This window comes from Ranitomeya imitator, chromosome 3, assembly GCF_032444005.1.
Source record: "Ranitomeya imitator isolate aRanImi1 chromosome 3, aRanImi1.pri, whole genome shotgun sequence".
NCBI lineage: Eukaryota > Metazoa > Chordata > Amphibia > Anura > Dendrobatidae > Ranitomeya > Ranitomeya imitator.
Window position 1 is genome coordinate 475,881,332 of NC_091284.1, and position 24,470 is coordinate 475,905,801.

A 24,470-nucleotide genomic window follows, 5' to 3' on the forward strand; every position below is an offset into this window, starting at 1 on the left:
TAGCCATGCTACAATATATACAGTACAGACCAAAAGTTTGGACACACCTTCTCATTTAAAGATTTTTCTGTATTTTCATGACTATGAAAATTGTACATTCACACTGAAGGCATCAAAACTATGAATTAACACATGTGGAACTATATACTTAACAAAAAAGTGTGAAACAACTGAAATTATGTCTTATATTCTAGGTTCTTCAAAGTAGCCACCATTTGCTTTGATGACTGCTTTGCACACTCTTGGCATTCTCTTGATGAGCTTCAAGAGGTAGTCACCGGGAATGATTTTCACTTCACAGGTGTGCCATGTCAGGTTTATTAAGTAGGATTTCTTGCCTTATAAATAGTGTTGGGATCATCAGTTGTGTTGTGCAGAAGTCTGGTGGATACACAGCTGATAGTCCTACTAAATAGAGTGTTACAATTTGTATTATGGCAAGAAAAGAGCAGCTAAGTAAAGAAAACGAGTGGCCATCATTACTTTAAGAAACGAAGGTCAGTCAGTCCCAAAAATTGGGCAAACTTTGATAGTGTCCCCAAGTGCAGTGGCAAAAACCATCAAGCGCTACAAAGAAACTGGCTCACATGAGGACCCCCCCAGGAAAGGAAGACCAAGAGTCACCTCTGCTTCTGAGGGTAAGTTTATCCAAGTCACCAGGCTCAGAAATCGCAGGTTAACAGCAGCTCAGATTAGAGACCAGGTCAATGCCACACAGAGTTCTAGGAGCAGACACATTTCTACAACAACTGTTAAGAGGAGACTTTGTGCAGCAGGCCTTCATGGTAAAATAGCTGCTAGGAAACCACTGCTAAGGACAGGCAAAAAGCAGAAGAGACATGTTTGGGCTAAAGAACACAAGGAATGGACATTAGACCAATGGAAATCTGTGCTTTGGTCTGATGAGTCCAAATTTGAGATCTTTGGTTCCAACCACCGTGTCTTTGTGCGATGCAGAAAAGGTGAACGGATGGACTCTACATGCCTGGATCCCACCGTGAAGCATGGAGGAGGAGGTGTGATGGTGTAGGGATGCTTTGCTGGTGACACTGTTGGGGATTTATTCAAAATTGAAAGCCAAGAGTGTGCAAAGCAGTCATTAAAGCAAAAGGTGGCTACTTTGAAGAACCTAGAATATAAGACATAACTTCAGCTGTTTCACACTTTTTTGTTAAGTATATAATTCCACATGTGTCAATTCATAGTTTTGATGCCCTCAGTGTGAATGTACAATTTTCATAGTCATGAAAATACAAAAAAATCTTTAAATGAGAAGGTGTCCAAACTTTTGGTCTGTACTGTGTATATATATATATATATATATATATATATATATATATATATATATACACGTGTGTTTTGAAGAATATTTCCTTTGAAACGATGTGTAAATGACATAGAGAATTGCTGTATGTAAAAGCTCATGTTAAAATTGCATTGCAGTTGGATAGCAATCGCACTGCATTTGGATGTAAATCGATTGCTAGATGTGAAAAATCGGATTTTACTCACATGAAAAACTCCTGAAACTTGCATGACACTTGCACTACACTCCGACTTTCTGACATCAAAATCGGAGCGATTTTAAAATCGCTAGTGTGACTCCAGCCTAACTCTCGGCTCACGTTCACAGCAGAACAGGAGCCGAGGGTCATTAGCATATCGCTTTATCGGAAGCGATATGCTAATGGAACCATGGCCTTAAGGTACCGTCACATTTAGCGACGCTGCAGCAATCTAGACAACGATCCCGATCGCTGCAGCGTCGCTGTGTGGTCACTGGAGAGCTGTCACACAGACAGCTCTCCAGCGACCAACGATGCCGAGGTCCCCGGGTAACAAGGGTAAACATCGGGTTACTAAGCGCAGGGCCGCGCTTAGTAACCCGATGTTTACCCTGGTTACCAGCGTAAACGTAAAAAAAAACAAACACTACATACTTACATTCCGGTGTCTGTCCCCCGGCGCTGTGCTTCTCTGGACTGACTGTGAGCGCCAGCCGGAAAGCACAGCGGTGACGTCACCACTGTGCTCTGCTTTCTGGCTGGCCGGCGCTCACAGTGCAGAGAAGCAGAGCGCCGGAGGACAGACACCGTAATGTAAGTATGTAGTGTTTTTTTTTTTACGTTTACGCTGGTAACCAGGGTAAACATCGGGTTACTAAGCACGGCCCTGCGCTTAGTAACCCGATGTTTACCCTGGTTACCAGTGAACACATCGCTGAATCGGCATCACACGCGCCGATTCAGCGATGTTTGCGGGAGTCCAGCGACGAAATAAAGTTCTGGACTTTCTGCTCCGACCAACGATGGCACAGCAGGATCCTGATCGCTGCTGCCTGTCAAACTGAACGATATCGCTAGCCAGGACGCTGCAACGTCACGGATCGCTAGCGATATCGTTCAGTGTGAAGGTACCTTTAGAAAGAAGCTGTACTGCGTGAAGGCACTGCATTACTGACTCAGCCGAACCACCTAACCACCACAGGATAGGAAATCGCCAGAGAGTACCACAGTGTTATGATCAATAATATGCCTTTATTAAATATATTGGCAATTCATACATTAAAAGAGTCTTTCATACATACATATATATAGTATTTAAATAAAAATATATAATACAAAAAACGCAGGTACTATTGTATGGTACCCAGAGGTCCCTAAATAATGACGATAGCAACCCACCAAGGAAAAAATTACCTTTACTCGCTGTACTAACAAAAAACAAAAAGGATTATATTTGGAAAAATAATTGCTATTAAAAAATTTTTTTTATATATAACACAAAAATAATAAGAAGAGGTCAATAATGGACCAAAGAAATTTTTTTGTGAAATATAACAAGAAAAATATTGTATTTAGAGTGAAACCAGAAAAAATAAGGCTATATATCCACTAAAAAAGATAATTATACAAAAATGTAAAAAACAGTGCAAAAACCTCATAAAAATAACATATATAATTAACCTAGACAATAGTAGTGCTAAAAAAATAATAATACACCGCAAAAATGTATATATAGCAGTGACATGAATATCAAACAAAGTGACAAAAGTGCATAAAAAGATGATGACACCGCGAGGTAGACAAAGATATTATCAATGAGGTAATTTAAAATTATTCACTAAATGTATATAAAGTGACAAAGTGCAGACAAGTGATTGTAGTACAGCGGGGTAGATGGAAATGATGTCAGCTCACCGCATAAAATATGTGTCCCGTTGCAGTGGAAAACCGTGGGTTAAAAACCCTGCATTTAATTGACTTGCTATATAAGCAGGTACCCACATGCAATATATGATAGCTCATTAATGATTTCAGCGGTCAAACCATCGCCGCAGATAAGCTTACATAGACACTGGTTGGTTAATAATTACCGCAGGTGAGCTGCCTTCAGAGGGAGACTGAGTCCTGCGTGCGCCCGACGCGCGTTTCGAATGTGTTTCTTCGTCATGACCCCCTGACGAAGAAACACATTCGAAACGCGCGTCGGGCGCACGCAGGACTCAGTCTCCCTCTGAAGGCAGCTCACCTGCGGTAATTATTAACCAACCAGTGTCTATGTAAGCTTATCTGCGGCGATGGTTTGACCGCTGAAATCATTAATGAGCTATCATATATTGCATGTGGGTACCTGCTTATATAGCAAGTCAATTAAATGCAGGGTTTTTAACCCACGGTTTTCCACTGCAACGGGACACATATTTTATGCGGTGAGCTGACATCATTTCAATCTACCCCGCTGTACTACAATCACTTGTCTGCACTTTGTCACTTTATATACATTTAGTGAATAATTTTAAATTACCTCATTGATAATATCTTTGTCTACCTCGCGGTGTCATCATCTTTTTATGCACTTTTGTCACTTTGTTTGATATTCATGTCACTGCTATATATACATTTTTGCGGTGTATTATTATTTTTTTAGCACTACTATTGTCTAGGTTAATTATATATGTTATTTTTATGAGGTTTTTGCACTGTTTTTTACATTTTTGTATAATTATCTTTTTTAGTGGATATATAGCCTTATTTTTTCTGGTTTCACTCTAAATACAATATTTTTCTTGTTATATTTCACAAAAAAATTTCTTTGGTCCATTATTGACCTCTTCTTATTATTTTTGTGTTATATATAAAAAAAATTTTTTAATAGCAATTATTTTTCCAAATATAATCCTTTTTGTTTTTTGTTAGTACAGCGAGTAAAGGTAATTTTTTCCTTGGTGGGTTGCTATCGTCATTATTTAGGGACCTCTGGGTACCATACAATAGTACCTGCGTTTTTTGTATTATATATTTTTATTTAAATACTATATATATGTATGTATGAAAGACTCTTTTAATGTATGAATTGCCAATATATTTAATAAAGGCATATTATTGATCATAACACTGTGGTACTCTCTGGCGATTTCCTATCCTGTGGTGGTTAGGTGGTTCGGCTCCCTTTTCTCAGTGTTTGTTCACTGTAACCCTCACAGTGCACCTTAACCTTATGAGACACATTACGATTTTTATTCTTAAATTGGGTTTGATTTATGGTTTTTAGTGGTGTTCACTGTGTTTTTTAATTACTGACTCAGCCAGACTTCTTATCTACAGAATTTTTCTGCCATAGAAGCATTGCATTATACAGTACAGAATAGAGGATTCATGCATTATAAAACATGGAGCCATAATAATGTATACTCCAAATGGAGATGTTCAGATGTTGTCGTTTTCCTGCGTTTTTTAAATTTTTTTATGCAAATTAAAAGCTGCATTTTTTTACAGTATCAGCAAAAGCTGAGATTTCAGAAATTCCATGCACACCCTTTTTTTTTTTGACTGATATGGAAAACTGCTGCTATTTTGAAAACTTGAGCATGTCAATTCTTTCAGCGTTTTTGCAGCGTTTTTTCATCCATACAAAGTAATGAGTAAGTGAAAAAAAGCAGCAAAAATGTTGACATCAGTTTTTGCAGTGTTTTAAGTGAAAAAAAGCAAGTACAACAGGATGTGAAACCCATTTATTTTTGTGATTTATCCCAAGTTTAAGCCAAAATGTCTTGGTCTCCTCACCTGAAAATGGATGTTAGGATTAGTACAGTTTAATTCAATTAATGATGTGTGCAAGCAAACCCTTACCAACTCAATGGCCGACCAAAGTTTAAGAGTAAAAGGTGCCCAACCAACTCATTGCACTGCCAATGTTTTAGGTAAACTATGCCTGACCAATTCAACTCCTGCTGTTTTTACATTTTCCATTGTGTATTTTTTCCATGAACTCTCGTTAACTTTTTTGCTCAGAAAAGTCAATATTTTTTCAGACATATAAAACTTTTTCAACTGAATAATTTGATTTAATTGCCCTTTTCCAAAAATTGTTTAAAGCTATGTGCACACGTTGCGGATTTAGCTGCGGATCCGCAGCGGATTAGCCGCTGCGGATTCGCAGCTGTTTTCCATGCGGTTTACAGTACCATGTAAACCTATGGAAAAAGCAAATCTGCAGTGCACATGCTGCGGAAAATACCGAGTGAAAGGCTGCGTTGCATTCTCCGCAGCATCTCAATTCTTTGTGCGGATTCCGCAGCGGTTTACACCTGCTCTTCAATAGAAATCCGCAGGTGTAAAACCGCAGGCGGAATCCGCACAAAAAACGCAGGAAATCCGTGGTAAATCCGGGAGTAAAACGCAGTGCGTTTTACTTGCGGATTTTGCAAAAACGGTGGGGAAAAATCTGCACATGAATCTGCAACGTGGGCACATAGCCTTATGGTTTCACATACATCTTACATTGGTGGCCTAACACCTTACGTTGTTCATGCGTGTATGGTGGAAGCAAAGCTCAACTTTTGGATCCTGAAAAATGCAGCAAAAAAGCAGTTAAAAAGTTGTTTTTTACTGCCAAGACATCAGATTTTGGTTGCAGAAAAAAACAGCAAAGAAGCAAATTGTCAACAGTGCTTTTTAAGAGATTATCAAATGGATAGTAAAACTACAATATTTTATTTAGTTTTAATATAAAAAATAACCAAAAATAAATTGACATCAGCAAGAGAAATTACAAGATGAGACGGGGCAAAAAAAAAATGTAATGATATCAGGAGAGTAGTAATCACAGTTGAACTGAATAACATGGTGGATTATACAATACCCATTGCATGATTATACTGGTACACATAAGATAGAAAACATCTTATGCATGATGATCAAAAGAAGTCCATAAGACATATGATAATAAAGTGCATATACAAATATAGTGCCAGTAAATGTATACAAAACTACAATGTTTCTATGGTTAAGAAACAAGGAACCCATGGGTCTTTATCCCATGTCAATCAAATAGCAATCAATGTCCCTCCATGAAAATACACACAACAGTAAATGGATATAGTTGGTGGTGCATACATAGCCATTGCTTACCCATGATAAAGAAGATAGCCTACCATCAAACCCCTGACTCGGGTTTCGCTAAGGCTCTACAGATCCCTCATTACTCCATTTGGCCTTTTTCTGTGTACAGTACATATCTGAGTACTTTCCGCACTTACTCTATTAATCTTGGGGGAACTGTCTGTTCTAGTTATGTTTCCAGCCCATAATACCTATCTGTGCTATGCTTTTGACTTCCATGGAGCAGTAATAAGACTGTGTGCATAGCCCCTACTGGGTTCTCGAAGATCTATAGAAAGCAGAACTGTGCTCATATTCACTACAGCATCAAGAAAGTGCTACCTTGTTTGAAACTCACATGTAAATGTTGAGTTAACATCGGATTTTAAAAGTAATCCTATAGCATTAGATGCGATGTCACAGTGTGTCATATACTTGCAATGCAGCCCACACATTTTCAAGTGGCACAGAACTGAACGTACCTTGCGTTTCCGCCGCATTTTCAATAAAGGGTTATCTGTTGCTTGGGATAAACATTTACTTTGTGATGAAGTCAGTATCTTCTCTGTGCTGTTATTCATGCTAAGGTTCTCTTGGGGAACACCGTGTGGAAATCTCGACAAAAGCATTAAATCAATCCGTACCCATAGAGACTTGATGTTGTTGCTGCCTTTTATAGAGCATTCATTCCTCCCAAAAGGAACTAGAGTATAAAACTGCTCTTCCAGCTCAGGGGTGACCTCACTTGTAGTCCTCCTATGAATATAATGCTGTGCACCAGAAGAACCAGCTTGGTTTATATTATCACTCCTGCACTCTTTATTCCTCTGATTATGTTCTGATGTGAAGGCAGAGTTATTTTCACAAGGAGGAGGTATGTCTGGTTGTGTTTCTTTGCTGTGGTTGGAAGATTGCAATAAGAGTTCTTTTTTTAGGACAGGCCTGGTAATTTGAGTTTGCCTATTTTTGTAATCAAACAGACTTGCTCTAGATTCTTTTCTGTGCAATCCTCTGTTGTAACAAGTTAACTTATTTTTAGTTTGCTCAGATACTTCACACCCTAGAACTCCTTGGCTGAGAGTATGATCATCTGGTTTGTGATAATTCAGGCTATCACCACTAGATGTCCTCTCCGCCCTCCGTGTTAGCGTTCTGCACACTGGTGTCCTTTGGAATGTAGTTTCAGAAGGATCTGCAACCACTACTGTGGTAGAACATGCATCAGATGGCGGTGACCGAAGCTTCACGCTTCTGTTTCCTATAACTGTGCACGATGCTCCAACACTCCGGTCTTCAGTGACGGGGCTCCTGTCATCCCTGTGACTTGGACATATTTGATCATCCTGAGATACTTTCTCACAGCCCTGTTCACCCTCATTTACTCCTCCATGATTTAGGCTTGATGCTTGGCTGAGAACAGAGGTCTTCTTAGGATTGACTTTGTTCAACCACTTATCCAGCTGCCATTTGTTTCCTGTTGCATGCTGAGGCTGGAAGACAAATGTATGAAGTGAAATGACGGCAACAAAAAACCTGATATTTGGCCTATGACTAGTCATATACTGTATACAGACATGTCTTCCCTAACCCAAAGGGTAATTTCTGCTTTTTAAGGCAATCTTTCTATGATAACATGAAGTGTAGCATGTAAAGGGTAAAACTGTTAGGATATTTTTATATTCACAAGTAACCACAAATCAGCTTTGGGCAAAACGATGCAAACTAAAATTATAATTAAGCCCTATTTCTTAAAGTAATTCAAAATGATTTGTGTAATAAAGGTAATAAAAGGAATTTTTTTTCTATACCTATAAAGTACTGAGCAAAGTTTTTAGGCAATTGTGAAAAAATCCAAAGTAAAAATGCTTTCAAAAATAGAAATGTTAAAATTTAATTTTTATCAATTAAGAAAATACAAAATGAAAGAACAAAAGAGAAAATCCTAATCAAATCAATATTTGGTGTGACCAACTTTTGCCTTCAACACAACATCAACTCTTCTACACTTGCATACAATTTTTGACCTTGTTCCATCCTTCTTGGAGAACTGACCATAGACAGCATATGTCTCTTCATATAATCAGAGAGAGACTAAATGATATTGAGATCAAGTCTCTTTGGAGGCCATATCATCACTTCTAAGACTCCTTGTTCTTCACACTGAAGAATGTTCTTAAGGACATCGGCTGTGTGTCTGGGGTCGTTGTGCTTCTGCAGTATAAATTTAAAGCCAATCAGACATGTCCCTTATGGTATTGCATGATGGATGAGTATCTTTCAGTATTTATCCGCAATGAAAAAAACAGAATTCTTAACCAAATCCCCCAAACCATTTGCTTAAATGTAGCTTCAAATCTCCAAGCAACCTTTGCCATACTTCACTATTGCATGCAGACACTCATTACTGTACCGCTGTCCAGACTTTCAGTGAACAAACTGCCTTCTGATAAAACCTAATATTTTACATTTTGACTCATCAGTCCAGAGCACCTCTTGATTTTTTCTGCACTCTAGTTAATTTGTTTTCAAACATAGTTCAGTCACTTGGCCTTGTTTCCATGTCAAAGGTATGGCTTATGGATGCAATTCTTTCATAAAGACCATTTCTGGCCAAACTTATCCAAACAGCAGCTGGGTTCCACTGGTTGCTGTGATAGTTCTGAGCTTATGGCACTGCTGGACATCTTCTGAGCTTTAGGGGAATTAAGCAGGATGTGTCTTTCATCTTGTTTTGACCACTGTGCTAACAGTCTTTAATGCTGTTCATTTCTTGTTGTCCTCAATACAGGCAGATATTTATCCATGGAACAATACAATCAGTGAGGTTTTATTGGCTCTAAATTTATTCATCAGCAGGACAACAACATGAAACATACAGCCAATGTCATGAAGAAATATCTTCAGTATAAAGAAAAACAAGGAGTCCTGGAAGTTATGATATGGCCCCACAGAACCCTGATCTCAACATCATCAAGTTTGTGTGGGATTGCATGAAGAGTCAGCAGAAGGACTTGCACAAGCCCACATCCACAGATCTGTGGTTAGTTCTCCAAGATATTTCGAACAATTTCCATGCTGAGTTAATTCACAAACTGTGCGCAAGTGTAACTATAAGAAACAATGCGCTTTTAGGTGGTCACACCAAATGTGGACTTGATTTAGATTTCTCTTTCTTTAATTCACTTTGCAGTTTGTTAATTCATGAAAATAAACTATTAACACTTCTATTTTTTAAAGCATTTTTAATTTGCAGCATTTTTTCGACAGCTGCTTAAAACTTTTGCACAGTACTATACTTATACACATATATAGAGAACAACTTCAATATATATCCACTGGTACCAACTAATGTATGAAATTTCAAATTGTTATTAAAACTGCTGTGTACAAAAGGCGCATGAAATAAAATGATATAATATGCTGCTTACATCCTATTTTTTTGTTCACATTTAGCATGCACTAATAGGTCTCCATTAGTCAAATGGAGGCCAAATGTTATGGTAGAGCATAGTAGAAAACTCTTTTGCATAAAAATATGTATGCCGTGCAGTGTAAGTTTTCCTAAAGAAGGTCTATGTACGGGTAATGGATGCCACTGAAGTGAAATGTCGTAGGCATGTGTTCAACCAGAGGTCCAACTAAAAGACCAGGGACCCATAGCAGGCATTTAAATTAACCATCTATCCCCCGCTCATTAACTCCTCCGTTCCACAGCCATATTTTCACCTCTGCATTCAACTTATATATTACCTCCTGTAAGCATAACTTGGATGCTGACATTCTTGTGATGGCAGAGGCTTTTAGACAGAGGCTAAAAGAGCAAATATTTGGTGACATGTAATATATATGTAGCAAATCAGTCCTTGGAAGCAGATCACCAGGATTAATGGCTACAGGTGTTAGATGGCCCATTTGCAAAGTTAGTAGCATCAAAAAGGAGAAAGTAAGAGAATGATTAAAAAACAGCAAAACCATAATCGGACGAAGAATCTTATTATCATATGTTATAGACAGAGTCACAGCTCTGAATAACAACACAGGCTATCACAGGATTTCCCTACTTCTATAAACTCTTTTTCTTGAGTTCTTGAGAACCCATGACCAAATACTGTTCTATATATGCAGAATAATAAAGTAGTGTTTTTCAATAAAGTCTGTCTCATCTCAGGGGCCACTTTTGAGGATTGTTTATAGGAAGCTGTCATCCAGGCCACACTATAGACATGGAATGCATCCATATTCTGCTCATAGTCCCGCCTGTAGGAACAGGCATGCATAAACTTCCAATCCCAGCCCCCACTCTGTAGAAGCAATCTTCGAAGTCAACATTTATGGGTGGAAGCTAGAACATAAAACTTTTTCAGTTATTCTTTAGTGAGAGGTCTGAAATTTCTTTTTACTCTGTAGCAAAAAGTCACACAACGTCAATCTATTTGACATTAGAAGTAATACTTCATGAGCAAAATTACAAATATCTATAATGCAAGTATATATGGCTGTAAAGTAGCAATTTAAGGTTTCTTTTAACTCTCCAAAGGTAAGAATTTAATAAATATTTGATACATGTTTATTAACTTCGACCATCTCCGGTTACACTGAACTTATAGCTGAGAATTCGACCATACACCCCACCACCACGAAACTTGCATTTTAGTATGAATTAGGTATGTACACTACCTGTAAGAACAGCCTATATATTGGAGGATCACACATTCTCAGCAGATGGGTGTACAAACATGACCCATAAAGTCCTAAGAAAACTCTGAAGAATTGCTTACCTCAGGGCTGGTACATGCAGATGGCTTGCTGCTCTCACTCTCGCTGGAACTACTCTCACTCTCCGAGTCTGATTCAGAGCTGGTGTCAGTTTCACTGGAGCTGCTGCTTGACCCTTTGATGGAGACTCCTGAGGCGCTGTTACTGCATTTCTGAACGACACCACTAACAGTGCCAAAGAGAAGAGAGAAAAAAAAACCTCCTGAACTATTCTTTGTGGTTTCCAGAATAAAAATAGAGTATGTTACAAAGTTAAGAACCCCACGCTGCCTTCCCTAGACAGATCACAAGTTGTTTATGCTACATGGTGGCACGGTTTTTTTCTACTGTTGCTGTCACATGAAAACCGTGCCTTGGCATGCAGTTCAGTTACAGTACAGACCAAAAGTTTGGACACACCTTCTCATTTAAAGATTTTTCTGTATTTTCATGACTATGAAAATTGTACATTCACACTGAAGGCATCAAAACTATGAATTAACACATGTGGAATTATATACTTAACAAAAAAGTGTGAAACAACTGAAATTATGTCTTATATTCTAGGTTCTTCAAAGTAGCCATCTTTTGCGTTGATGACTGCTTTACACACTCTTGGCATTTTCTTGATGAGCTTCAAGAGGTAGTCACCGGGAATGGTTGTCACTTCACAGGTGTGCCCTGTCAGGTTTAATAAGTGGGATTTCTTGCCTTATAAATGGGGTTGGGACCATCAGGTGAGTTGTGCAGAAGTCTGGTGGATACACAGCTGATAGTCCTACTGAATAGCCTGTTAGAATTTGTATTATGGCAAGAAAAAAGCAGCTAAGTAAAGAAAAACAAGTGGCTATCATTACTTTAAGAAATGAAGGTCAGTCAGTCTGAAAAATTGGGAAAACTTTGAAAGTGTCCCCAAGTGCAGTGGCAAAAACCATCAAGCACTACAAAAAACTGGCTCACATGAGGACCGTCCCAGGAAAGGAAGACCAAGAGTCACCTCTGCTTCTGAGGATAAGTTTATCCGAGTCACCAGCCTCAGAAATCGCAGGTTAACAGCAGCTCAGATTAGAGACCAGGTCAATGCCACACAGAGTTCTAGGAGCAGACACATCTCTACAACTGTTAAAAGGAGACTTTGTGCAGCAGGCCGTCATGGTAAAACAGCTGCTAGGAAACCACTGCTAAGGACAGGCAACAAGCAGAAGAGAGTTGTTTGGGCTAAAGAACACAAGGAATGGACATTAGACCAGTGGAAATCTGTGCTGGTCTGATGAGTCTAAATTTGAGATCTTTGGTTCCAACCACCATGTCTTAGTGCGATGCACAAAAGGTGAATGGATGGACTCTACATGCCTGGTTCCCACCGTGAAGCATGGAGGAGGAGGTATGATGGTGTGGGGGTGCTTTGCTGGTGACACTCTTGGGTATTTATTCAAAATTGAAGGCATACTGAACCAGCATGGCTACCACAGCATCTTGCAGCAGCATGCTATTCCATCCGGTTTGCGTTTAGTTGGATCATCATTTATTTTTCAACAGGACAATGACCCTAAACACACCTCCAGGCTGTGTAAGGGCTATTTGACCAAGAACGAGAGTGATGGGGTGCTACGCCAGATGACCTGGCCTCTATAGATGGTGAGCTGGACCGCAGAGTGAAGGCAAAAGGGCCAACAAGGGCTAAGCATCTCTGAGAACTCCTTCAAGATTGTTGGAAGACCATTCCTGGTGACTATCTCTTGAAGCTCATCAAGAGAATGCCAAGAGTGTGCAAAGCAGTCATCAAAGCAAAAGGTGGCTACTTTGAAAAACCTAGAATATAAGACATAATTTCAGTTGTTTCACACTTTTTTGCTAAGTATATAATTCCACATGTGTTAATTCATAGTTTTGATGCCTTCAGTGTGAATGTACAATTTTCATAGTCATGAAAATACAGAAAAATCTTTAAATGAGAAGGTGTGTCCAAACTTTTGGTCTGTACTGTATGTCTGACATCTAAATGCTTGGGATACTATGACTTACCACAATCTTTCTGAGGTTGTCAGGCAGTGCTACAACAACACCAACACCAGTTGACATTACGCAAATCTTAAGCACAAGCCAGAAATTGAATTGAACTGGTTAGCAGAGGAGGGATAATGAAACTTTAATGTTATTATAACACAATAAATCAGCATAATCATTATTCATATTCATAACGAAGTCACTTAAAGCAACCCTCCACCATTAACATTAGATGTGACTATACATACCCAATGTGTAGGCACTATACCTGATGTCCACTGTTCTGATGCATCCAACTGTCAGATTTACACCCTTTTTCTTCTTCCCCAAAATGGCCACTGGAGACGAATGAGAAGCTCTCTGGAAAGTCTAAACCATTCCTCCCATGCCTGTTCTCTGTCGTGGACTGGACACAGCACTATAGTTATCGGTGCTGGTTCAGGGAGATAATGGCATGGAAGTCAAGGTTTAGACCAAGGATGCACAACCTATGGTCCATTCTCAGTTCTTGTCTGTGTCTGGTTACTGCTCAGAAAAGAGAAGTAGCACATATAGTAGGAGCATGGACAGGTAAATGCTAATGGAGCGCTGTGTTACCATCTATTAGATCGCTATATCTGCAGAATTGGGGTTTTCTAACCCCCATGGAGCATACCAGAAAGCAGTAGATGAGGTGGAGAAGACTCAATGTGTGAGTGTTAACATTGGAAATTATGGGAGAAGAGGAAAATTCAGTTATTTCAGAAAGGTACAAGGAAGATGCCTGCATGATTGTTTCTGAAGTCTCTGGTGTACACAAACAGCCCATTCTTTCGATAGAGGGATGTAAAACTGACACATATTAGCCTTTCGATATGTTGTGAATGCAATTTATGGTAATACTCCTTTAGGTTTTATTGTGGCCCCTGGGCTTGGTTAAATATGGTGAGTTAGCCCTTGGATCAGATAAGGTTGTGCATCCATGGTTTAGACTTACTTCATGCCTCTTCAGTGGTCCTTTTAGGTAAGAAGAAAGCATTGCTGATCTGACAGATGGAGGAAACCGCAGCATAAATATATGTGTGGCCAGGACAAAACACTGGCACATGACTTATTCCATCCAAAGATCTTACTGAGGATTAGGGGTAACCTTTACGGGTGGAAGAAAGGCGATTCCGGCAGCTAAACAGGAAAGGATTCTTTACAGATAGAGCAGTCAGAGTGTAGCATGCCCTACCATAAGAGGTAGTAATGGCAGACACTATAAAAGGTTTTAAAAAAGGGCTGGATGATTTCCTTTATACACATAACTGTTGTGAATTCCGTTCTGGAGCTCCCTCCTGTGGTTGCTAATGGTATTTTTGTGAGTTCTGCCCTTGGGCTCCCTCTGGTGGTTTCGAGTGGAACTGCTGCTCCTTTAGGTAGCTGTAGCAGCTGCCTTCACTAATCGCCTTGCCTGGGTTTGTTATTTAAACCTGCTCTGGGCTTTAGTCCATGCCTGCTGTCAATGTTCTTGGTTGGATTTGGTTCTCTCCTTGGAATTTTCATATGGCCAGTCCTTGTCTGCAAAAGATAAGTTTTTGCTAGTTTTTGTGTGTCCATTTGTTTGGACTCTATTGCTTTGCAAATATGTCTCTTTTTGTCCAGCTTGTCACTATGTCTTATTCAGGCTAGCTGGAAGCTCTGGGAAAGCAGATTTGCCCCTCCACACCATGAGTCGGTGTGGAGTTCATTTTTGTAAACTCTGCGTGGATTTTGTAGTTTTTTATACTGACCGCACAGTATCCTTTTCTCTCTGTCTATCTAGTTTAGTATTGGCCTCCTTTGCTGAATTCTGATTTCATTTCTGTGTACGTCATTTCCCTCTCCATTCACAGTCAATATTTGTGGGGGGCTATCTTTCCTTTTGGGGGTTTTCTCTGAGGCAAGATAGCTTTCTATTTCCTTCTTTAGGGGTAGTTATTTCTTAGGCTGTGAAGAGGTGTCTAGGGAGAGTCAGGAACCTCCCACGGCTATTTCTAGTGTTGTTGTTAGGATTAGGGACTGCGGTCAGTAGAGATACCACCTTCTCAGAGCTCGCTCCATGTTGCGTTTTAGCCACCAGGTCATATCAGTGTGGCCTCTTAACCACCAGGTCATAACAGATAACATTGCGGGTTATTGTTAAATTAGTGGCAAAATGTACATTTGGTGCAGAAAGGTTGAACTGGTGGACCTAGGTCTTTTTTTCAACCTATTTAACTATGTAACTAAGAAAGGAGGTCATTAGATATGGTGAGTATAAATTAGAAATTTAACATCACATTTCATGTCAGGGGAGGAGGGCATCTTTAATCTATAAGTATTCTTTAATCAGATAAAAACTTAGAGTTACGGTGCACCATGGTGAAGATGTGGCATTTAAAATTACAGTAAAAATGAACCCTTTTCATATTTTTCACTTATTAAGGACTGAACAATGGTGGGTATTGATAATTATGACATCCCTATAGAACAGAATCATCTTGTCAAAAACTTTCAAATTTGTTATTTCACATGTACTTACTTAATGGTCAGTACTTTATACCAACATTATGGCATCTCTATAGATATTGTCAAAAACAACATATCACTATATGAGGGTTGTTTTTCCTCACTTAACAGTCTAGTCATAAATGCTATCTCTGAGGCAAGAAGGACAGTGCATTATTTTATCCTAGACCGGCTGACTCTACTATTTTACAGGATGCATTGGTTTTAATCAGTTTTAATGGAGATATATCATGGGAAAGTGTGTACAAGGTGTAAAACCAATGTACTAAACATCTATAGGGAGGCTGTTCACCTGCCATTGGAGGACATGGAATCAGCTTCCCCAAAGTCTTTTAATTTCGATACTTTATGGTTTCATCTATGAAACTATAAAACTTTATGACTTTGTGACTATCTGGCAAGCTCTCAAAGAGGTCTACGTGGCACCAAAAGCTGGCAGGGCTTACACTGCTTGTTAGAATATCATTCCAAATCACATTAATAGACAAATCTCTATTCTTAGGAGTTGGAATGTTTCATAATTGCTATCTAAAAAATACTAATAGTAAGTACAAGCTGTGGCTATTAATAACATACTGTTCCTATAAGAGTACAAAGTAATAAAATTGTTCTCATAGTAGAGCTTGGGCTTAAACTAAAGATTACTTTGGCAAGGATGAAATGTTACATCAAATTATATTTCTTCTCTGCATACACATGTATGAAAAATGTAATGAACACAAGAAATATTCAAGAATTCCTCAGTCTTGACTTAGTCTAAGGTTATTTCAATATACCGTATGTCCATTGTCTCCCTGGTACATAGGCATCCATTAAAGATATGGGTTATATTGAAGTCACAGAGTGAACGTTATGTTTGATATTTCTACTAATCATTCACTTCCTCCATTTATAGCGGAGGGTGAGCGACCTAACTATAAAATAAACGTCATACCTTCACAGAATAAATAAGAATCCATTATGTAACAGCGGTTATTGCTTCCTCAGAAAGAATTGACATACGAGCCATAATAGTTACAGTACTTTATACATAATATTACACGGTTTTGACTATTATTATGTGCATGAGGGGGTTAAAAAAATGTATTCACAAGTTTCTGCTGCTGAATTTGTTTTTGCACCCCTTATAAAAATATTCATGTAATGCACAGTGAGAAATCTGCATACCACCTGCTGGGTGGTAAACGCAGGGTCTGCAGAAATACTCCAGATTCCTCACTTGCACAAGACCTCAGAGCACACAAATGAGTACATTAGAGACTATGTGGAGTATAACAGGGAACCGGAGTGTTAGCTTTCGGCAGATTATGGCAGGACCCACTTTTAAAGTCATAATCACAAGCATTTTATCTGGAACTCAATCTAGACCCAAAAATATTAAATTAATGTACACCGTATTTATTTCCTGTTAAAAAAAAACAGGAAATGCAAGCTAGGTTGTTATAAGTAGAACTAAGTGTTGCACTGGTCACAACAAAATACATTTAGACAGTACCGTAAGGAAGTGGTACATGTAAACCCTAGACGCGTCTCTAAACTCACAAACCAATATTAAATTCCACATAAACTGTGCTTAAATACCTGTTACTGGGACTGCAGCATGCCTGAGACCCATCATACATTTCGGCTGTGTAGCCTTCTTCCAGGGATCAAGTAGCACTGTTCATGTCCTTATGGTACTATCTAAATGTATATTGGTGTGACTAGTACAACAATTAGTTCAACTTATAACAACCTCACTAATCTCTGTCCACACTACATTAGCCTGCAGTTAATATATATAGGGAATGCGGCACCACTGTATGGTCTCCCACTTTTTTATTTGTTGTATTTTTATTAAATTTTTGTATTGTTGACTAATAAAGATTTACATAATTGTAGTATTTCTTGCATTTTCTGGTTCTTTGGTACAAACCTATCTATATGATTGCAGTCTTTTATGTACCGAACTTTATACAATGTCCATGAAATCCCCTTCCTTCTTTCTTTCTTTCTTTCTTTCTTTGTTTCTTTCTTTCTTTCCTTCGCACATTATGGGATACACTACATCTATAATATAATGCTGGGAGCGTCACTCTGTCCGAAGCCTTTATAGACTGCGCAAGCGCCGGCGCAGTCTGGAACCCACAGAGTGACGCAGCCCAGGAGATCGCGGTATGCGTAAGCACTGAACGCACACCGCGATCTCCAACAGAGAAGCAGGGACGTGACAGGAGGGTGAGTATGTTATATTCACCTGTCCCCGTTCCACCGCTGCGCGCCGCCGTCTTCTGGGTCCTCTGCCTGTGACGTTCAGTTCAGAGGGTGCGATGACGCCGGAAGACGGTGGCGCACAGCGCTGGATCAGGACCAGGTGAATATAGCAAGTGTCGGGGGCCTGAGCTAGCGGCGACTACGGCACCAGACCCCCACAGCGCGCCGGTGTCCCCGCCTGCTCAGGCCCCCCAGCACTCGGTGCCCAGCGACAATAGGTGAGTATGTTATTTTTTTTATATATCGCAGTAGCATACGGGGCATATAATACTATGGAGCATCTTATGGGGGCCATCAACATTTATGGAGCAGTATACGGGGCATATACTATGGAGCATCTTATGGGGGCCATCAACAATTATGGAGCAGCATACGGGGCATTTACTATGGAGCATCTTATGGGGGCTATCAACCTTTATGGAGCAGCGTATTGGGCATATGGATAGGAGCAGGAAATTACAGAACGGTGGCGCAGGAAGGGAGCAGCACATGACAAAACTGTGGCGCAGGATGGGAGCAGCACATGACAGAATAGGGCAGCACATGACAGAATGGGGGTGCAGGATGGCAGCAGCACATGACAGAACGGGGGTGCAGGATGGGAGCAGCACATGACAGAACGGGGGCGCAGGATGGGAGCAGCAAATGACAGAATGGAGGTGCAGGATGGGTGCAGCACATGTCAGAATGGGGGCGCAGGAAGGGAGCAGCACATGACAGGATGGGGGAGCAGGATAGGAGCAGCACATGACAGAACTGGGGCGTAGGATGGGAGCAGTACATGACAGAATGGGGGCTCAAGATGGGAGCAGCACATGACAGCATGGGGGCACAGGATGGGGCTGCACATGACAAGATGGGGGCGCAAGATGGTAGCAGCACATGACAACATTAGGGCGCAGGATGGAAGCAACACATACCAGGATGGAGACCATATAACAATATAAATGCTCGCCACCCGGGTGTAGAACTGGTTCAATAGCTAGTGTATATAATGATGCCGTGTTTGTGGACATCTGTCTTTATTTCCTGTTAAGTAGACAGTGCCATAGATTCGGCATTATATAGAAATTGTATTTGTTGATAACCAATCTCATATACAGTATATTGGGGATTATTTAATGACAAAGAACTATCCAGTATGTTTTTAGAATCTGGGAGAAAACTGGGAATGTTTGCAGGCACAAGGAGGACATATAAACTGCAGAATTTAATATATATTTTCAATCACAACCCGGAAGTCATCACTTACACTACATAGCAGAGTGGAAAAATATAATTTGACTTGTGTCCAACTTGAATAAGACCACTATTTGAATGCGTATTCCTCAATTGCATATTTATGGCATATTGAATGGGCTAGGGAAAAAAAAAGAGAAACTTGTCCCCTCTAAATGTTAATAACTTCAAGATGTATTTGCAACCATGGGCTATTACCAACCCACCGCAAGGCATCTCACCTTAGGGTGTTGTGCAACGAGCCGGCACAATACTGGGAGTAAAGCGTATGGTGTAGGTTCAAGTACAAGAAAAGCAAGCTGCAGCCGCATGTGTGTGTTTGTGATGTCTGGGAATTCATGCAAATAATTACCATAAAGTTCAGAAAATAATACTGAGCTTTAGACGCTAAATTTTAGGGAAGTCTTGATGGAATACAAAGTCGATCCAGTCGGATGCAAAACCAATGAGTATTTTATTATTAAAATGTTACTTAAAAGCATTGAAAAATCCAACATAAAATCAAAGATATAAAGTCCATGCAATACTGGACCAGCGGCTTCATCAGGCATGCTCATTGCGGCATTATGGCATCATTACAGCATATAACATTAATATCTGATAGATGGAGGAAAAAGCAAACATTAAGCAAGCAATGAATTATAGGAGATTTTGGCTATGAAGCCTGCAGAATTGTTATGTAACAGCAATGCAAGGTACTTTTTACCTTTCATTCTGAATGTAAATACCCTGAATATATTATTTTTAATAATAATCTCTTTTCATACTGTACTTTGTATATACAGTACAGATCAAAAGTTTAGACACACCTTCCTATTTAAAGATTTTTCTGTATTTTCCTGACTATGAATATTGTACATTCACACTGAAGGCATCAAAACTATGAATTAACACATGTAAAATTATATGCTTAACAAAAAAGTGTGAAACAACTGAAATTATGTCTTATATTCTAGGTTCTTCAAAGTAGCCAGCTTTTGCTTTCATGACTGCTTTGCACACTCTTGGCATTCTCTTGATGAGCTTCAAGAGGAAATGGTCTTCCAACAATCTTGAAGGAGTTCCCAGAGATGCTTAGCACTTGTTGGCCCTTTTGCCTTCACTCTGCGGTCCAGCTCACCCCAAACCATCAGGTCATCTGGCATAGCACCCCATCACTCTCCTTCTTGGTCAAATAGCCCTTATACAGCCTGGAGGTGTGTTTGGGGTCATTGTCCTGTTAAAAAATAAATGATGGTCCAACTAAACACAAACTGGATGGAATAGAATGCCGCTGCAAGATGCTGTGGTAGCCATGCTGGTTCAGTATGCCTTCAATTTTGAATAAATCCCTAACAGTGTCACCAGCAAGCACCCCCACACCATCACATCTCCTCCTCCATGCTTCATGGTGGGAACCAGGCATGTAGAGTCCATCAATTCACCTTTTCTGCATCGCACAAAGACACAGTGGTTGGAACCAAAGATCTCAAATTTGGACTCATCAGACCAAAGCACAGATTTCCACTGGTCTAATGTCCATTCCTTGTGTTTCTTAGCCCAAACAAGTCTCTTCTGCTTGTTGCCTGTCCTTAGCAGTGGTTTCCTAGCAGCTATTTTACCATGATGGCCTGCTGAGCAAAGTCTCCTCTTAACAGTTGTTGTAGACATGTGTCTGAAGCTAGAACTCTGTGTGACATTGACCTGGTCTCTAATCTGAGCTGCGGTTAACCTGTGATTTTTGAGGCTGGTGACTCGGATAAACTTATCCTCTGAAGCAGAGGTGACTCTTGGTCTTCCTTTCCTGGGGTGGTCCTCATGTGAGCCAGTTTCTTTGTAGTGCTTGATGGTTTTTGCCACTGCACTTGGGGACACTTTCAAGGTTTTCCCAATTTTTCAGACTGACTGACCTTCATTTCTTAAAGTAATGATGGCCACTCGTTTTTCTTTACTTAGCTGCTTTTTTCTTGCCATAATACAAATTGTAACACTCTATTCAGTAGGACTATCAGCTGTGTATCCACCAGACTTCTGCACAACACATCTGATGGTCCCAACCCCATTTATAAGGCAAGAAATCCCACTTATTAAACCTGACAGGGTACACCTGTGAAGTGAAAACCATTTCCGGTGACTACCTCTTGAAGCTCATCAAGAGAATGCCTAGAGTGTGCAAAGCAGTCGTCAAAGCAAAAGGTGGCTCCTTTGAAGAACCTAGAATATAAGACATATTTTCAGTTGTTTCACACTATTTTGTTAAGTATATAATTCCATATGTGTTAATTCATAGTTTTGATGCCTTCAGTGTGAATTTACAATTTTCATAGTCATGAAAATACAGAAAAATCTTTAAATGAGGTGTGTCCAAACTTTTGCTCTGTACTGTATATACATCGACTGTCAATGGTACCAGGGATTCCCAGCCAGTCTCCCATGCTGGTACTTGCCCAGCCTCAAGCTGCTTAGCATTTGTGATCCAACGAGTGCAAGCACATTCAGCTTAGAGTGGCCATTGACTACCATGCAATGGCCACTCTAAGCTGAATGTGCTTGCTCTGGGCAAGTACCAGCATGGGAGACTGGCTGGGAATCCCTGGTACTACTGTATATACATCGCATAATAATTGCAGTGGATGATTCTCACAGCACATCATTTTTAGAAATATCAGCTAATAACATCTACCATTAGCGCTAAGAATCATGTTATGTTGGAAGTGACAGACGTTTACTATAATCTTCCATTTCTAGAGTTTCAGCTATATCAGACCAGTCTATCAAACACATGTGGAAGTGCATGAAGGGCACTGTGTAATTCTTCAATCACTCATTTACATTTGCCTAATTCCTAAACTGACCACATGGAGCACAGCTAATGATTAAAGGGGTAGTCTCATCTTACTAAATGTAAAACTGCAAAGAGAAAAAAAACAAGCAACTTTGTAATTTACATATTATTAAAAATCCTCCCTGTTCTCTACCACAGAATTTTTAATTCTATTGTAGCGTGATGTGGTGTGGTAGCTGTGGGTGAGGTACTCGTCTCTTGCAGTCTGGCACATTACATGAAGGTGGAGGTCCTAGCCGGGTGTGTGGACTTGTGCAGAGAGGAGCTACACCTGTGCAGGCCACAAGTAATCAATGTTGCTAGTTTGCCAGGACCAAATGTTTTACGACTCAAAGAGGGAGACCACTATTTCTAAATAAACTTTTTACTGAATGGGAACTTTGTAGGGAATATACAGTCATGGCCGAAAGTGTTGGCACCTTTGAAATTGTTCCAGAAAATGAATAATTTCTCCCAGAAAATTATTGCAGCTAGACATGTTGTGTTATACACATGTTTATTTGCTTTGTGTGTATTGGAACAATACAAAATAAACAGAGAGAAAGAGGCAAATTGGACATCATTTCACACAAAACCTCAAAATTTGTGGGTAAACAACTTTGTTTCAAGCATCTGATGCTCGTTCAAACACCTGCGGCAAGTAACAGGTGTAGGCTAGCAATAAGAAAATCACACCGGAAACCAGATAAAAAGGGGAGAAGTTGACTCAATCTTTGCATTGTGAATCTGTGTGCCACCATTAGCATGGAGAAGAGAAAGAGGAGAACAAAACTGTCTCAGGATATGAGCACCAAAATTGCAGAACAATAGCATCAATATCAAGGTTACAAGTCCATCTCCAGAGATCTTGATGTTCCTTTGCCCACGGTGCGCAACACAATAAAGAAGTTTAGAACCCATAGCTCTGTAGCTAATCTCCCTGGATGTGGATGGAAGAGAAACATTAATGAAAGGTTGCAACGCAGGATAGTCCAGATGGTGGGTAAACAGTTACAATCAAGTTCCAAAGAAATTCAAGCTATGCTGTAGGTTCTAGGTGCATCTGTGTCAGTGTGAACTATCCATCTACATTAAAATTAAATGCTATGACAGGAAAGAGCCAGGAAGACCTCACTGCTAACACAAAGACATAAAAAAATCTAGACTGCAGCTTCCCAAAATGTACATGAGTTAGCAAAAATCCTTTTGGTAAAGCGTCATGTCGTCAGATGTGGCCAAGATGGAACTTTTTGGTAAAGCACATCATTTTACTGTTTACCGAAAATGGAATGAGGCTTACAAAGAAAAGAACACAGTACCTATAGTCAAATATGCTGGAGGTTCCAAGATGTTTTGGGGTTGTTTTGCTGCCTCTGGCTAGAGAGTTCTGAAGTGGCCAGCAATGACTTTGGAACTAAATCACATTGAACACCTGTGGAGAGATCTTAAAACTGTTGTTGTGAGAAGGCACCCTTCAATTATGAGAGCCCTAGAGCAGTTTGCAAAAGAAGAGTGGTCCAAAATTCCAATTGAGAGGTGTAAGAAGCATGTTGATGGCAATAGGAATCAATTGATTGCAGTTATTTATTCCAAAGGGTGTGCAACCAAATTTTAATCTGAGGGTACTAATAATTTTGTCAGGCCATTTTGGGGGTTTTGTGTGAAATTATGTCCAATTTGCCTTTTTTCTTTGTTTTTTTGAGTTGTTCCAATACACATAAAGGAAATAAACCTGTGTATAACAAAACATGTGTAATTGCAATAATTTTCTGGGAAAAATACTTATTTTTCTGAAACAATTTCAGGGGAGCCAACACTTTCAGCCATTACTTTATACAGGACACAGCAGGTACGCACTCTTTATGAACCTTTCCTTCACAACTCAGAGCATTTTCCACAGTTTCCTCTTTAGGCCGGCGTCACACTGGCGCTTTAAACGGCGGAGTGCAATGCGATAAAAAATCGCATTGCACTCGGACCAATGATAAGTTATGGGGCAGCTCCCAGCAGCCGACTTTTTGTCAGCCGTTTTCCTCGTTCCGAGACAATCGCACCATGCTGCGATTGTCTCGGACCGAGGAAAACTCTCAGCTCACTCGCACCCATATAAGCCTATGGGTGCGAGTGAGACAGAGCACACCACTCGGATAACATCCGAGTGATGTGCGCTATAAGCGGACCCCAGCAATGGAGGAGATGGAGAAATTCATTTCTCCGCCTCCTCCGCAGCTGTGCTCCGATCCTCCCTGTGCAAGAGAATCGGAGCACAGACGCATGACACTCGGCTCCTGCTCTGCTGCGAGCAGGAGCCGAGTGTCATTAGCATATCGCATCCGATGATCTCGCATCGGATGCAATATGCCAGTGTGACGCCGGCCTTACTCTCTTTTCTTGTCCTGCATTCGCTGGTCCTCACTACTTCACTGCAACCCAGCTTGCCATTACAGTTGCGTTTAGCAAGAGTGTTTTGGGGAGCTATGGTGCCAGCATGGCTAATACCTACCTTCTCTGATGCTCTG

General features: G+C 40.1%; 1 protein-coding gene across 2 annotated transcripts in view; it reads right to left on the reverse strand.

The window, feature by feature from the left end:
* The window catches only part of AFF3 (ALF transcription elongation factor 3), a 753,993-nt gene that overhangs the window by 78,900 nt on the left and 650,623 nt on the right, over nt 1-24,470 (reverse strand). For both annotated transcript variants that reach the window (XM_069757526.1, XM_069757527.1), the window contains exons 8-9: nt 11,162-11,324; nt 6,866-7,873 (exon numbers count right to left, since the gene is read on the reverse strand). In XM_069757526.1, the coding sequence (XP_069613627.1) occupies nt 6,866-7,873; nt 11,162-11,324 (1,171 nt within the window). The remainder of the gene's footprint in view (nt 1-6,865; nt 7,874-11,161; nt 11,325-24,470) is intronic.